Source organism: Lissotriton vulgaris, chromosome 9 (assembly GCF_964263255.1).
Source record: "Lissotriton vulgaris chromosome 9, aLisVul1.2, whole genome shotgun sequence".
Taxonomy (NCBI): domain Eukaryota; kingdom Metazoa; phylum Chordata; class Amphibia; order Caudata; family Salamandridae; genus Lissotriton; species Lissotriton vulgaris.
The window spans coordinates 436,209,787-436,226,715 of record NC_141697.1 but is presented as its reverse complement, the minus strand read 5'-3'; the positions used below and the strand labels follow the sequence as shown (position 1 = coordinate 436,226,715).

General features: G+C 45.3%; 1 protein-coding gene across 1 annotated transcript in view; it reads right to left on the bottom strand.

Annotated features, from left to right (window-relative positions):
- Window positions 1-16,929, bottom strand: part of TDRD9 (tudor domain containing 9) — a 2,495,642-nt gene that overhangs the window by 1,854,906 nt on the left and 623,807 nt on the right. The window contains exon 8 of the mRNA XM_086937885.1: window positions 3,643-3,746. Within this exon, the coding sequence (XP_086794011.1) occupies window positions 3,643-3,746 (104 nt within the window). The remainder of the gene's footprint in view (window positions 1-3,642; window positions 3,747-16,929) is intronic.

Below are 16,929 nucleotides of genomic sequence, written 5' to 3'. Positions count from 1 at the left end.
AACTGCCATTCATCCTGCAAGACAAGATCAACGCAATTGATAGATTCCCATAGGCAGGATGATGTATAGCAGTACTTGAAGACTGTTTAATACACATAAATGACAGTATCGCACCTAACAACTACTTCCAAACTATTTGAGGAATGAGAATAATATGAAAAAGATAGAACCAGTCATAAAAGGTTCTGCTATGTGGGATTTGCGGAGGCAAGAAGGGCACACATTCAGAACAGTTCCTGTAGATGGCTAGAGAGCTGAACTGCATCGGAGAGACTATCAGCTTGACACTTCTTCGAATGAACCAGCAGGGAACTACAATAGTTCCTTTCAGGAGGGAAACTAAACCAAAAAACTGCAGGGTTCTCAATTACAAAGGCAGAGATGAAATCCGTAAAACAGCAACATACCTGTAGTACAAGTCCTGAAGAATCAACATTTTCCAAGATTACAGCAGGTAAGTTCAACATCGCAGTTTTTTCAAAGAAGTAAAAGAGCAGCTGAGAGCTATGGGGCTGCACCATATGCTCTTGTACCAAGCTAAGTTGAAAATCTGGTTTCAATAATAAAACACACATCTTTTATCACCAGGAACAGGCTAGAACCTGGTGGGAGAAAATAAGGACCATCTGTGAGACACCCTACCTCAAGAAACAGATCAAAGTTCTAACCCCTCAGGGGAGCAGCATAGATATAGAAAACAAAAGCACAGACAAAGGCGATATTCCAGTTTAGGCTCCCAACAAATTGAAGGGCGGGTGCTAATTTGGGAGGGGGAATCGGGAGTCTGTACAAGTACAGAAGCAACCCCTTCAAGGTAAGAGAGGTATAAACTTAATGATGCAACACAGTGAGATTGAGGAACTTCTAGTATAAATGGCATAGAAGGCTACGACCCATCTAGGACAAGAGGGCCCAAACCCCTACAGCACAAACGCTATGGCTGCCTGTTTACAAGACCACATTATGGATCAAGGAAAGGCATTGCCTGCAGATAAGGTAATATTTATTTCCACGTGTTAACGCTGTTCAAACTTGTATTTATGGTTCATTAACAGAAAGCCTTTATTATTAGCTTGAGTGCTCTAAGTAAATGTTGTAAGCACAGGCTGCACTACTGACAGGGGGCTCCAGTCTAAAAATGTGTACACATTTTCAATGTATAGCAAAATAGGGCTACGTATAATGCTCCTATCATTCTCTGATTAGATGCAAATATTTGCAGAAGCTTGAAAGCAACTTAGATGTTTCTTTGCTTTCAAAATAAAATGTTCACAAAAAAAGGTAAAAACATTTTGCTAAACTACTGTCAAATTTTAGGTACCATCTCTTTGCAGCGTCATTTACTAAAGTCTGTTGATGTATGATAGCTTTTCCTAAGATTATTCATAATTGAAAAATAAGTGTAGCCAGTTTTAATAAGATGACGAGAAACAAAAATAAACAAGAGTTGGTAAAGCCATAAGGTCTGAAATTGTTGGTCAGCCTTTTGGGTTTCCCAATGCGTGACTTGTTTTGGCATGGTTTTGTAAAGCCGTATTAGTGTGGGAGCTGCTGGGCCCTCACCATTATAACAAACACTGGCAAAAGCAAACATTGTTAAGGTCTCAAAAAGCACACATTGCCACAGTAGTTCCTGGCACTAAACAAACTTGTGTGTCATTATGCTCCTTGTGAAAGAACAGAATGCGGTCACTCAGTGAAGCTGGCCGATAGACTGAGAAACAAGAGTTTTAATAAAAACAATAGGTCAGATATACAGCTTTCGTGAATTCACAAGACTTTACAGAAGTAGGCCAAGAAATAATACTCCTAGAAAATGTGTAAACTGCATTTTAGTATGAGCAAATATGCAGGTGTGGACTTGCACATGTGAAAATCAGAGTCTTTGCAAGTTCACTTTCCCGCCAACCACTATTTTCCAATCCCTGGAAGATGTCTTATGTCTGCCGTTGTCAGGAGTAAATTTCCAACCTTTCTCAGTATTGGAAAAGTTTAGAGAAGAGTTAGTAAAAACTTTTAAAGCATAAAAGTGAGTAGGCTTGCACAGACACAAAAGGGCATTCCAACCCTGGAACTGTTGCTTACCATTACCTTCAGCCCTAGTCTATAGATCTACAGAAAAGTGGCAACATAAGGGAATTGCTAGTATTCAAACCCTACTATGGAAGTAGCCCTGGCATAATCAGAGAGGCTATTTCAGAGCTTACATTATGAGATTGCTGACAATTTGTAGCCACATTAGAGGGCACAAAAGGGACAAGTGGATGTTGTTACAGGACAAGTAGATTTATGAAGCAACCTGCTCCATGGACAAATAGATATTTTAATAAATTCCACATTCCTGCTAAGATCTTGCAAATGTTTCACAGATGGGAACCACAAATACAACATTTGACCACAGAGCTGTGCCAGAGACTGAGCCCTTGATGTAACTCATTCAATAGCCACAGAGGCCTAGGAACTTCAAATCAAATTAGAACATCAACACCTCAGCAGATTTCACCTTTAAAATTGACGAGTTTCATGTGCAGATCCATCACCAGTATGTAGTTTAGGTATACTCTAAATACATCCAAGTGTTATCTGGAACCTGTTACTCCACTGGGACCAGGATTCGAGGGCCTAGATCTATGTATCTCAGATTTCCTTATTTCTTCGGTAAGCTTAGTATGGCACGTTTGTTTGTTGTTAAAAGTTGTATTCAAACATCCTCATGTCAAAAATGGTATAACTATAATGATGAAAATGTTGATGTCAGTAACATTGATAAATACTGTACGTTCCTAGCGCCCCTGGCAGAGCCAGATCTGTATCGGCTGTCAACAATAAACTATGTTGTGAAAAAAAATACATCTAGTTGCAGGTGGTGTTCATTGCCAGGACTGCACTGCTTTCTTGCTTTTTCATTCAGAAGATTACACAATTTCAGGATGACTTGGGTACTTACTGTAAATTTTTACGGTGCTGCATGCAGGTCACATGAAATTGAAATGTGTACTTGTCAATAGGACTTAAGTACAGTTCATTTCTTCCAAACTAACATTTGATAATCATTATTATGAGGAAAAAGTTTGCACAAATATAATTGCCATGTATCTGTTTTTCTTTATCACAATAGCTGTGATAAAATGCAGATGGGGAAAGACTCACTGATTCACCCTAAAATCCAATTAAATAAATTGAACAACTGCCTTTTACTCTTAAGAATTTACCATTATTACTGCTTTCAGGACACTAAATCCTTATCTTGTTGATTTGGTTGGAAGCTATCTGGAAACAGCAGAAGGTTTTGCAAATTTCACTCAGAGGGAAGGTCCCGAGCCAGGCTAAGGGCACCCAGACACCGGTACACATCTCTCACAGACACTGTGGCCTTCTAGGTAGACATGTTCCTGAAAATGTTGGTTTAACAATAAAAAAAAAAAGACTTGTCGACAACATTCATGGGTCCTACACCTAAACATTTCTTTTGAATGATGGTGTTTTCCTTTTACGCCATGTTTTACATAATTCTGAGCAAACCTACATCGGACAGTACACTAATTAAAATGAATCATTATTTTTTAATTAGTTTCAATTTACACTTCACCATAGTATTTAAAGTGTAACTTGCAGAGCAAAGAAAACATCCACTTTTTTTACCCATTCTCCTTCGTCTCCATATTATCAAACACCTGAATCAAAGAAGCTGCCACTTCATATAACTCTCTGCTGATCATTGGTTCATCAAATACCTGTTGATTAACCTAAACACAAAAAATAACAAACAAATGTTCATTCATTTTGCCTTACATTTTAGATCATAAAACTGAATACCAAAAACGAAATATTATTGTTCATATTTACATTCATGAAGCATAACCTGTTTCTAATTGCATAGTTTCTTTCGGATTATATGTAAGGAAAGCTTAAAGTCAAGCAAGGATCTGAAAAAATAACTTTTACAAAATAAATTCACGCAGCTTGGAAAGTTATCAGATCTAACCCTGGGAAAGCAATTAGTCCTTGACAACTGAAAAACAGACAAAGAGAATGGTGTTAAATAGACAACCAGTTATTTTCCCAAACAATTGATTAAATGCCTAAGTTGTCTATAATTAACCAATTTTAGACAAATTGCCTACTCACTTCTCTAAGGATAACTTAGTAGACATACTAGCTGTAACCCGTCACGAATAGCTTCCTTAGGGACATAGTCTTACCCACCCGTTGTCTTGGGACTCCTCTGACTCTTTCCAGCTCTACCAACTGCCATAAAGCTAATAAACTGCTGGGCTATCGTGAAAGCCACCAGTCATCAGTACCGGGTATCACTGCGCACTGGTGTGCATCTACCAGCAATCCCCATCCAGAGAAGTTATCTTTGGGCTTGGCTCCATTCTTGGAAAAAGAGGTAGACAATTGTATCTCAGGAGTTTATACTTGTTAACAAAGTGTGCGAGCTGCATTTCCATTCTTGTGTGGCCACAGCCACCTAATGTGGTTCAGGTTCTGCAGGTGAGCGGTGGCGACAGAAGAAGTGAACAGAGAGGAAGTTAATTTTCATGAAGTTCACTTTATACAAATGACTTGTTCAACTTTTACCGAACTCTAGGGAACTCACTCCTACTCTGGTATCTTTTAAACAGGACATCTGGAGAATTAATGCAATGAGCAGTGGTCTCGGACCCTTAAAAGCCAAGTATTAACTTAATTCTAAAGTATAAAATATTAGGCCCTTTCCTTAGGAAAGCACCTTAATCTCAATAAAAGAAGGAAAAACACTCCTCCTGCTTTCCACACCTTTTAAGATCCAAATGGAATAATAGTAAATAATCAACCAAAGTAAAAGTAAGGAAAAAAAAGAATGAAAAGGGAGGTGGAACTCAATTGAGGGGACAGTTAACTAATTCAGAGGAAACGTTTCTAATAAAATATCTCTACTGTCCAGATCAACCCAGATTTTTTTTATCAAACATTTCAATTTAACTCCAAATCATAAAATGTGTAATAAGGGGTAAAGCCCCCGATTAATTAGAGAAACTGCAATTAACTTGAAAGTAGTGGGCCACAACACTGTGAGAGGACAGTTCTTTTGCACAACCAAATAACTACATTGTCCTAGTGGGAAATTATCCTGATGGTCAGTCATGATCCTACTGGGCCGATGATGTGTAGAATATGTATAGAATATTGTTTCTCTTGTAACATAAAACTATTAAGTTGGAAAATTCATGGTTATGATAGAATCAAAAAGGAAGAGGGTCCTAAACCATAAATTAAAGGAATATCATACATTACTACCACAAGAAACTTGGTTACAGAATGTTAGACTTGGCATCTTTTGGCACGTTTCCCCTGAGTTTTTGCTTTCTGCCCTCCCGGTTTTGACTCGGTTTTTGCCTGCATAGTGTTTCTGCGCCCTTTTCGCACTGCTGATCAGTGGTAAAGTGCAAGTGCTCCTGTGGTAAAGTATTTTATGGATTGGTGTTTCCCTGATTGGCTGTTGGGTTTTCTTGTCAGCCCCTAGTAAAAGGCACTGAGTGTGCCAGGGCCTGGGAATCAAATGCTACGCGTGGGCCTGCAGCACAGATTGTGCCACCCACGTGAGTAGCCCGGAAAAGGTACCTCAGACCTGCCATTGCAGAGTCTGCGCGCTGTTTGTAACTGTCATGTCGACTTGACCCGTGCACACACTGGCTAGTGCCTAACCTTTCCTTTTCTTACATGTCAAGCACCCCTAAGGTAGACCCAAAGTCCCCCTGTGGGCATGGTGCAGTGTATGTGAAAGGTAGGACATACCCTGGTGTGTGTGGCATGTCCTGATAGTGAATTACGGACCATTTTGTGTTTCACTATTACAAGGCTACCTGTTCCCCATAGGATAGAATGGGAAGTTTGTTTATAACATCTTATAAATATAACTGGCCCCGGGAACTAGGTGGGAAAATACAATTTAGTTTGCCTGAACTCAGAACCTAACAATGCATCTTTTAGTGAAGGTGATTTTCTTTCTCAGTTATCCTGTGTGCATCTGCTGAAATGTGGATTGCCTGTCTGGGTTTTGGACGACAGATGGATAGGAATCAAGGGTGGCTCCCGATAGTCTAGGTAGGTCAGGAAAGGGCTGAATTGACCTGGGCTGCGATGGGGGAAGAGGGAAATCACCTAAAAGGGCCTTGTCTGACTATGACAATGCCGTCTCCACCCCCGGCCGGGAAATCACACCAGAGAAGGCAGAACTGGTTCTGGCTGGGTAGACACCCTCTGCCTAGAGGATCAATGGATTTTTGGATACAAATACTGGGGGGCCCTGACCCCTAAACTTTAGAACTCATCTGGATCAAGAAGACTGCCAAGAAGAAGAGCAAAGAAGCTGTAAGGAGGAACAACCGCTTTGTTGAGTGCTTTGCTGGGCTGACCTGCTGTGGCTGCTTCTCTCTTTGGCAGTGAAAGGCCTGGACTGGACTTTCTGCAACCTAATTTGTGAGTCTCTCTAAAGGGCTTGAGGTAGAGCTTGCCCCTTGTTCACGAAGTCTCAGGAACCGTTAAGACTTCAAGCTCTTCTGCCCGCAGCACTGGGGACTGTGTGTTTTGTGCTGCAACAGAGGAAGAGTAACTTGGCGACTTTTACGACGCTGCTGCCGACTCAAAGTTCTGACAGTACCGCAGAGGGCACCGCCGCAATGCCACAACGCAACCCTGGTCTCACCGACAACACCTGCTGACGTCTCCTCCGAGCCACTGCTCACACCACAACCTGTGGACACCACACTCCGCACCGCCTCGCTTCACTCCGAAGGCTGGGAACTGCAGAGAGCAACGCCGCACCGCGACCCTGGTCTCCCAGACGATGCCTGCCGCCGCCACTGAGCGGTTGCTCGCACCGCAATCCGCACCGCAACAACGCCTTGGCCTCCCGAACGACGCCGTTCCATGCTGAAATTGATGCCGCTGCTTGCACCGTGGTTTGAGGGTACCGCTCGTAAGGTTACACGACACACCGCCCTCATCCCGCACCGCAGCCTTGGCCTACCGATGCCGGACCATCGACTCCCGTTCGTTAGCCGACGACAGCGCTTCAGCAACGACGACGGCGCTGCTGCTTGCACTGTGACCGGTCAGCACCGTGACGAGCACCGCCTTCACCTCGCACCTGGTCTCACCGATGACGCCATCTGATGCCGCTACCGAGCCGCTGCTCGCAACGTGACCTGAGGGCACTACCGCAGCACCAGACGCATGCCTCTGCCAGCGCTCCTGATCCCAACAGAAAGGAGCCCAACCTGCAACATGGGTGACTTAAAGGGCCTCAGAGCCCTGCATCTCCAACATGTACTGTTTACGGGTCTTCCCAACACCGTAGCTGGTCCGTGACGCCGGGACCAGCCTGAACTGTTTGGATTTGTTTGCTCACGACGCTGTGGTAGCCCCGGATGGAGCTATCGACATAAAGGAACTGTTTATTTTTTTTTAAGCGTATTTTGATAACTGTAGATTTTTTAAGTACTGTATTGTGGATTCATATCATTTTTGGTCTTGTATTTAAAAATATTGGCTATTTTTCTAAACGGGTGTGGTGTCCTTTTGTAGTGCTTACACTATATTACTGTTGGTTATATGCAAATGCTTTACACACTGCCTCGAAGATAAGCCTGACTGCTCGTGCCAAGCTAGCAAAAGGGTGAGCAGGGTTTATTTTAGGATTGTAAGTCCTTTATCCTGACTAGGAAGAAGGGTCCCTACTTGGACAAAGGTGCAAGCCTTTGCCAACTAGAGACCCCCATTTCTAACACAGAGGAACCACAATGTTGATGGTTGTGTGGCCATCAATATCATATTGGAAAAAAAACACAGGGGAAAATACCTGGGGACCTACTAACATTAATTTCAACTAAAATAATCCAGGGGTTAGCTGAAATTCTTGTGAATTCAAGTGGATTTAAATTATCTACTATTAGTTATAAACAATACTGACATAAAAGTGTTTATCTTGAGAAATACGTATTTCAATAAACATGGAAACTCTGAATTGCGAAATATCATGAAAGAGCTTGAACACATAAAACAAATGAATGTGCAATATCCTAATTCTATTTGTTGTAGTAGGTGACTTAAATGTAAAATTATTCCAAACCTGTAGAGATTAATTAGTGCAGGATTTACTTGAACAAAGCAATAAACCTGTGGGCAGTTATCCAGCTGGTATTAGGACAAAATAGGCATATACTACAGTCAACTGGATGGTTAAAACTGGCTAGTCTGTCTGAAGGGTTTTCCTCCAGAGGATATTCTGGCTATACTAGCTTTTCATTTCAGTAAACCTTGTTGTCTAATTGATTACAAATATTGGTCTCATTCTGGCAATTTGGCATTTTCAAAAACTTTAACGTGCTGAACTATAAAGGGTGTGATCATTGTGCAATTCAGTCAAAATTATTCTTCAAAGAAGCACCCACACCAGAGAGAGTTTTATCCCCTAGTAGACATCCCACAAGACCTAGTACTAAATTGGACCCCATGCACCTTCAACAGGTTTCACAGTATCAAACCTCAGATTCTTTGGTAATACATTCTCCAACCTATGAGAATAAAATTCTATGGTACACCTCTTTCAATTCCAGCTTGCATACAAATCATACATTAGACACTTTTGCTTGCTTGAAAGTAATATATGTATATCAAAATGTAAAATTGTGTTTTATAAATCAAGAATAGTTTATTTTCCAAATGCATAAGCTGATGATAGGAAAAAACTAGTTGGATTTCCACAGTCTATTTAGGCTGATGTTTGAGTGATAATTCATGTGGCTTGGGGGAGTTATTACTAATATTACTACCTCGGCGTCAGTAGCACTGCAGCTATGGCATTACTGCTGCTGTGGCTCCTAATGCACTGAGGTGATCACTGCTAGTAATCTTTTATATGGTGGCTAGTAATGTAATCGTCTAATATGGTCAACGTTACAACTCTAATATTAGTAGCGGTGGAGAATTTTTATTAAACATCAGTAACTACTGTTACAGAAAAGGCTGGAGACCCCTGATCTAGTGCTACTTTTTAATAGAAATCAGAATTGGTGTGAACACATGATAACCGTAAAGGCAAGAGTATTATTGCAAGCAGGGTCCGTTCAAAGTTTAATCACACTTAGGGGGGTTGTCATTGACACCACTTTTAAAAACATATATAAGTAAAATTCCCCACTTGGTCCTACACGTGTCAGAGATCTTATTCCTAGATTCCTCTAACATTCCGGAGCCAGCAGAGAGTGCTTTAATAAAATGTGTATACTCAACCTGCCAAATGGAACTATGCTTCAAAGTACTTTCTGTGAACAAAATGTTGCATCATGCTATTATAGTTGGTAGGGATCAGTCCTTAAAGATTTCTAAATAAATGAACCTTGATTGAAAATCATTCAAAAATATCACAAATTTCCTAGGAAGTAATCCTAGCCAGTGAAAGAAAGCAAGTGATCTCCTTGCTACAATGGATCGATAATCTTAAAGTCAGACACAGTAAACATGAAAGTGTAGGAACTTGGAATCAGTTCCCATTTAAATATTCCTTGAGATATTCCATTTTGCAATGGTCCCTTTTATCTCAGAGAAGAATTTACCTATCTGAGAAACCATCAATTAGGTTTACTGTCAAAAGATTAGGTAATGTGGGGTATTTTCTTAAACTTCTAATTTATCTGACCCTAGGCTGCATTTAGAAATTTTTAAGATGTGTTTTGGATATAGTCCAATTTTTTTAAGACACGTTTTAATATGAGAGCTCAGGAAAGAAACTGTATGTTTGTTTTATAATACCAAATGTTCTATAGGCCATGTTCTTAGTGACTGTCCCTTTTATTCAATGGCTCCCAACAATTGTTTTTAAAATGCCATATATTTTCCAAATATAAGCAGGGAATCAGCGGCTAAATAGAGTCTTTACCAGATAAGGCGAAGGTAAGTAACTTGTTCTTCTGATGGAGATTTCTAGCAGCAGATTCTTTACCTTAGAATAGATACCCAAGCAATAGCTCTTCGGAGGTGGGTTTGCGAAACTGACTTTGAACCAGAAAGTCCTGCAGGACAGAACAAGCAAAATGCCCATCCTGACGGACCGGACTATCCATTAGTAAACGTGTGCAGAGATGCCAATGAAGGTGACTGGCAGATGTCCAGGACAGCGACCCCATGAGCTAACGCAGTGGTCTCAGTCTTGGCTCTGGTGGACTGAGAATGCAAGTCCTGGGTGGTGTTGGGGGGAGGACTTTATGGCCAATGCTCAGCAAATCTTTATGCAGAGCACTAGCCAAGAAACACATTTTTCACAGTGGCAGGCACGGGCTATCTTTGTGGAGGAAAGCCTGGCTTCCAAAATAATATCACAGACTATGGGAGGGAAGGGAGGTTAAACACTGTCAACTGTCGCTGGTCAATCTTCACCCATAAAGGTGGTGAGTGGGCTGGTGAGGGTGGAGAACCCTCCCCTGTGGCTGTTATACATGATCCTCCCTAAGAGGCAGCCTAACCAGAGGACCAATGCACATGCTTAATAGCTCAGGATACCAGGTTATTTGTGCCCAATCCAGGGCCACAACATTTGCTTGGGCCCGTAATTTCTGATCTTCTTGAGAACTCTGTGAAGGAGCCGTATAAGCAGGAAGGTATACATGAGGCCTGAGCTCCACTCAAGACTAAAAGCTTCTCCGAGTGAGAGCCACCTTGGAAACTCTATTGTGGAGAAGTGCTGACATTGCACACTCTCTGACGTGGCAAACATATCTAACAAACAATCTCTCCACTCTTGAAAGGCACCTTGCACCACCACTGAATGGAGACGCCATTCTGGATCCGCTATGCATCTTTGTATGTGTTTGGCTGCTCTGGCTTTCAGAGAGACCACCAGGTACTGAACAACCAGGGAAATGCATCGCCATTCCAGCCAGGTCCAAAGACGCAGGACCCTTCTTTTTTTGGCTGAACACCTGCACCAACCTTCCCTTGAATGCCAATCAGATCACTCAAAGTTCCAGGAAATTGATTTGGAGTGTGTATTGCGCCAGAGACTGGAGTCATCTGATCTCCACCTCTCCCAGATGGTTGCCCCAGCCCAGGAGTGACATCTATTTCTAAGGTCAACAGTGGAGAATAACGGAGAGGTGTCTGCCGATTACACAAATCACTGTTTGTCAGGCACCACTGCAGGTCTTTTGCAGTACCCTCTGAGAACTGGACCATGTCGGAGAGATTCCCCTGATGTTGTGCCTATTAGAACATCAGGTCCCATTGCAGAGCCCGCATATCCAAACAGGCTTGTGTCATTAGCAGGATGCAGGTGGCCATGAAGCTCAACAGCCTCAAGGTCAGTCTCACAGGAATCCACATTTCAGGGTGAAAAACCTAATTAGCCTGATTATCTTGGGCTCGCCGCTCTGGAGAATAGGCCCGAAACTACACAGTGTCCAGAATAGCTCTGATGAAAGGGAGCATCAGAGTGGGAGTCAGGTGTAACTTCGGCATCAAGTGCATGAGGTCCGCATTAGTATAACGGTGGAAGATTACTTCTTGGGGCACGTTCGCCTTCAACAACCAATAATCTAGGTAGGGGAAGACTGGAACCCCTTACCTCAAAAGATGTGATGCAGCCGCCACCGCCATCACCTAGGTGAATACTCAAGAGGTGCTGGTAATGCTAAAGGGGACCACAGCAAACTGAAAGTGCTCTTGGACTACTGTGTACCGCAGGTAATGCCTGTGGGCAGGCAGGACGCGATCATCCAATCCAGGGCAGAAAGGACTTGAGATAAGGTGAGCATTTGGACCTTCTCCTTTTTCAGGAAGAAATTTATAAGTGCAGGTTTAGAATAAGACAAAGGCCTCTGGTCTTATTGATCACCTGAAAAAAGCGGGAATAGCAACCACCACTACTTTTGAAGCCTGCACCCTCTCAGTGGCTAACTTGGCCAAGAAAACCAACACTTCCTGATGGAGCAAGGAGAGAAGGTCCTCTGTTAGACGGTCGTAAATGGGTTGCATGAGGAGGAGAGTTCAAAGGGGGGATGGAGTAGCCCCTTTCAACTATCTGTAACACTCATTTGTTGGATGTAATCGACTGCCAGTGGTGCAGGTGATGACTTAACCTGCCCCCCCACTGGATGCCTGTGACTGTATGATACAAACTAAAAGGGTTTGGAGGCTGCAGCCGCCTGAGGAGTGGTGGACTGGACAGACCTCTGGCTAGCAGCCTGAGAGATCTGTGGGAACTGTGTCCTCTGCCCCAAAAAGGCTGAGACGCATGCTGGCCTTGGTGGTTGGGAGGAAATGAGCTTGGCTGTTAGGCCCTTCTGTGACAACAAAAGGGTGGGAAAAGGCACTGAGGAGGGTGAGGGGGTATGGGTAGGCACAAGGACCTGGCCGTAGCTCTGCTCTCCTTGAAGTGCTCTAGTACTGAGTCCGCCTTCTCACTAAAAATGCGAGAGCCCTCAAAGGGCATGTCCATTAGTGACGACTGCACATAACCCCAAAAAGCCACTGGTTCTCAGCCAGGCAAGGTGCATAAGGGCCACCTATGATAAAATCGCTCTTCCCAGCGAGTCTGTTGTGTCCAGTCCACACCTTATGGTGAACTTTGCCTCATCACTCCAGTCAGCAATAGCTTGGAAGAGAGTATGGCCCGGGCCTCCTCCGAGACAATAGGCAGCATTTGTGCAACCGAATACCAAATCGCATGGATGTATTGGCCCAAGAGGCACGATTACTGAACACAGTGCTAGGCTGGCAGAAGAGAACCATTCAAACCTCTTGGATACCCTATCCAATGAGGCTAAAGAACCTGGGGCCCCCAGGGGCATACTTCCCGGATCTTCGCTGACTGGCGTAGAAAGAAATAAGTGACGCCTATATAGGCCCCGCACATGTGACTTCCGGCGCCACCGACCCGAACAATGCCACCTCCCAGCACGCAGGGGTACTGCTTGAAAATTTCTGGATACAGTCTGATGCCTGGGGAATATTCCAATATAAGGAATCTGTAGCTAGAATTCTCTATCAGATAAAACAATATTCAATACTACAGGTAAGGTAACCTCCTTACTCTTACATCAATGCCCCTAAATGCAAAGAAATGCAAAGCAAGAAATCAAAAGGCAGATGGTAGCAGGCACCCAGAGTATGGGTCTGGCAAAAAGCCAAGATAATCTGCATTCAAACATTTATTTATTTTTGCTCAGAGGTATATAATACAACATTCAATTACAACAATGCTGATTCATGATAATAACATCCATAATACCTTACAGCAACTAGTCCTGATGACATAACATATTTGAAATAAATGATTATAAAAGTTGGGACGGAATAAATAACATTCATACAAATGTCTGTGAATGCTCTACAAAAATATTCACTGTGTCCTGACCTGAAGCCTTATCATGAATATATTACGTACCAATGCACAAGTTACTTACCTTCGGTAACGAAATATCTGTAAGAAACAGTAGTTAGTGTTAGATTCCTTACCTTAGAATATCCTCAGGCATCAGACTGGATCCGGAAAGTTTAGCGTAGCAGTACCCCTGCGTGTCGGTAGGCGTAGTCTGCAGCTCCGCGTCCATCGTCGGCGTCGGGATGACATCGCCGGAGTACTTAGATGCCGCCCTGGCGCGCTGACGTCAGTTCTTATACACAGCTTTTCCGCGCCAGGAACGCCGAGTTACGATAAAAACCGACACTGGTGCCATAAAACTAGGGCCCTCAAAGGGATGTACCTTAACCCTAGATACCAGTTCGCAGAACGGGGAAGATGGGTGGGGCGGTAAGGAATCTAACACTAACTACTGTTTCTTACAGATATATCGTTACGGAAGGTAAGTAATATGTGCATCTGAAAGGAACAGGTTAGTGTTAGATTCCTTACCTTAGAATAGATACACCAGCAATACCAACCCCGGTGGTGGGTCTGCGAACCAATAATCACACCAAAAAGTCCTGGAGAACGGAACAGCCGAAAAAGCCGTCTCTCCGGACTTGAATGTCCAGGCAGTAGTGTCTAGCAAACGTGTGCAGCGAGGCCCACGTAGCTGCCTGACAGATGTCCTGCGAGGGGACTCCCCGACCCAGGGCAGTAGTAGCTGCCGTGGCCCGAGTGGAATGGGCCCTCAGCCCAACAGGGGGCTCCTTTTTAGCCAAAGAGTAGCATACCTTGATGCACAACACGACCCACCGAGAGATGGTCCGTTTGTGCACCGCCCATCCCTTCTTAGCGCCCACGTAACCAACAAAGAGCTGGTCGTCCACCCGAAACTGGCGTGTGCGGTCCAGATAGAATGAGAGCGCACGTTTTGGGTCCAGGCGGTGGAGCCTCTCTTCCTCTTTCGAGGGATGGGGAGGCGGAAAGAAGGTGGGCAAGGTGATGGACTGCTCGATGTGGAAGTCTGTGACTACCTTGGGCAGGAAAGAGGGACGCATTCTTAAGACAAATTTGTCCGGATGGACAGAGAGGAAAGAAGGTTTGGAAGAAAAAGCCTGCAGCTCACTCACTCTTCAGGCAGAGGTGATGGCAACCAGGAAGGCAGTCTTAAGAGTGACAAGATGAAGAGGGCAATTGTGAAGTGGCTCGAAAGGAGCGCACATCAAATAAGTAAGAACAAGGTTCAAGTCCCACTGAGGCATCACAAAAGGATCAGGAGGAAACATGTGAGTGATGCCCTTCAAGAATCTATTTACAACAGGGTACTTAAAAAGAGAAGGCTTATCAGGTAGCCTTAAAAAGGCTGAAATGGCAGAGAGGTAGCCCTTGATAGTGCCCAGAGCAGAGCCCTGCTGGGCAAGAGAAAGAAGAAAGAGGAGAACGTCTGAAGGGGGGTAGAAAGAGGATTCACAATCTTTGCTGTGCACCATGCCACAAATGTATTCCACCTGCAGGCGTATACCGATTTTATGGCAGGACGCCTGGCTGCCAGAATCACATCACAGACTTCAGGAGGCAAGTCAAATGGCCTCAACTATCGACGCTCAATCTCCACGCATGGAGGTGGAGACTGGACAGGTTCGGGTGGGGGACCGTCCCCTGCTGCAGCGACAGAAGGTCCTCCTGAAGAGGCAGGCGAATCGGGGGATCGACTGACATGCTGAGTAGCTCGGAATACCAGAATCTTCGCGCCCAGTCCGGAGCCACAAGGATGACTTGGGCCCGGTCGCGCCTGATCTTCTTCAGCACTCTGGGCACAAGTGGTATTGGCGGAAAGGCGTACGATAGACCGCAGCTCCACTTGCGACAAAAAGCATCTCCGAGTGAGTGCCGGCTTGGGAATTCCAACGCGCAGAACTGATGACATTGCGCATTCTCTTCTGTGGCGAATAGATATAACCAAGGCTCTCCCCACTGCTGAAAGAGACCTTGCGCCACATCCGAGTTCAGACGCCATTCGTGATCCATCATGCACCGACGGCTCTGTTCGTCCGCCCTGGCGTTCAGGGAACCTGCCAGGTGTTAAACCACCGGGGTCACGCCCTGATGTTCCAGCCATTGCCAGAGGCGCAGAGCCTCCTGACACAGGGTCCACGACTCCACGCCGCCCTGTTTGTTGTAGTACCACATGGCGGTGGTGTTGTCCGTGAACACCTGCACTACACTCCCCCGGACAGAGGGGAGGAATGCTTTCAGTGCAAGACGGATCGCCCGCAGCTCCAGAAGGTTGATGTGGAGGCGGGACTCCGCCGGAGACCAGAGGCCACTGATCTCCGCCTCTCCCATGTGGCCCCCCCAGCCCAGGAGGGACGCATCAGTCACGACTACGTGCTCCGGTTGGGGTAGGGAGAAGGATCTGCCGCTGAACCAACCGCAGTCCGTTAGCCACCACTGCAACTGTCTCGCAGTGCCCTCGGAGATCAGGACATGGTAGGACAGGCTGGCCCACTGAAACTTCAGGTCCCACTGCAGAGCCCGCATCTGCCACCGGACGTGATGCACCAGAAGGATGCAGGAGGTCATCAGTCCCAGAAGCCACAGCGTCAACCTGACCGAGACTCGGGATAAAGGCTGAAAGATCGGAATCAGAGCCTGAATATCCCGAACCAGCTGTTCGGGAGGATAAACCCAAAACCGCGCCGAGTCCAGAACCGCTCCGATGAAGAAGAGCTTCTGAGAGGGACACAGGTGTGACTTCGGCACATTGATGGAGAACCCCAGCAGGTGCAGGAGGTCGGCCGTAGTTTGGAGGTGGCTGACGACTGTCTGGGGCGAGCCCGCCTTCAACAACCAGTCGTCGAGATAGAGGAAGACTGACACCCCCAATCTGCGCAAATGAGCTGCGACCACCGCCATCACTTTCGTGAACACCCGAGAGGCGCAGGTAAGGCCGAAGGGGAGCACGGTGAACTGAAAGTGCTCGTGGCCTACCGTGAACCGCAGGCAGCACCGGTGGACCGGCAGGACGGGGATGTGAAAATAAGCGTCCTGCAAGTCCAACGCCACCATCCAGTCTCCAGGGTCTAGGGCAGCTAAGACTTGAGCCAAAGTCAGCATCTTGAACTTCTCCTTCCGGAGGAAGCCGTTGACGTTCCGCAGGTCCAAGATAGGACGTAGGCCCCCTTTATCCTTCTTGGGAACCAGAAAGTAGTAGGAGTAACAACAACACCCTACTTCTGGCCCCCTTGGCCAAGAGGGCCGTAACTTCCTCTTGCAGAAGTTGACTGTGACACGCGGTGGTATTGCGGTGGCATGGCTCGAGGGGTCGCCACGAAGGGGAGTGAGTAGCCCCTTCGGACGATTTGCAGCACCCACCTGTCCGTTGTGATGGTGCGCCATTGGAGAAGGTGATGGCGAACCCTGCCAACCACTGGCGTTGAATGGGCCTGAAAGCTCGTGCTAGAAAGGCTTTGAGGCGGATGCTCCGGGGGTGGATGTGGACTGGCCACGCCACTGTCCCCTGGCACTACCACAGTGGTTAC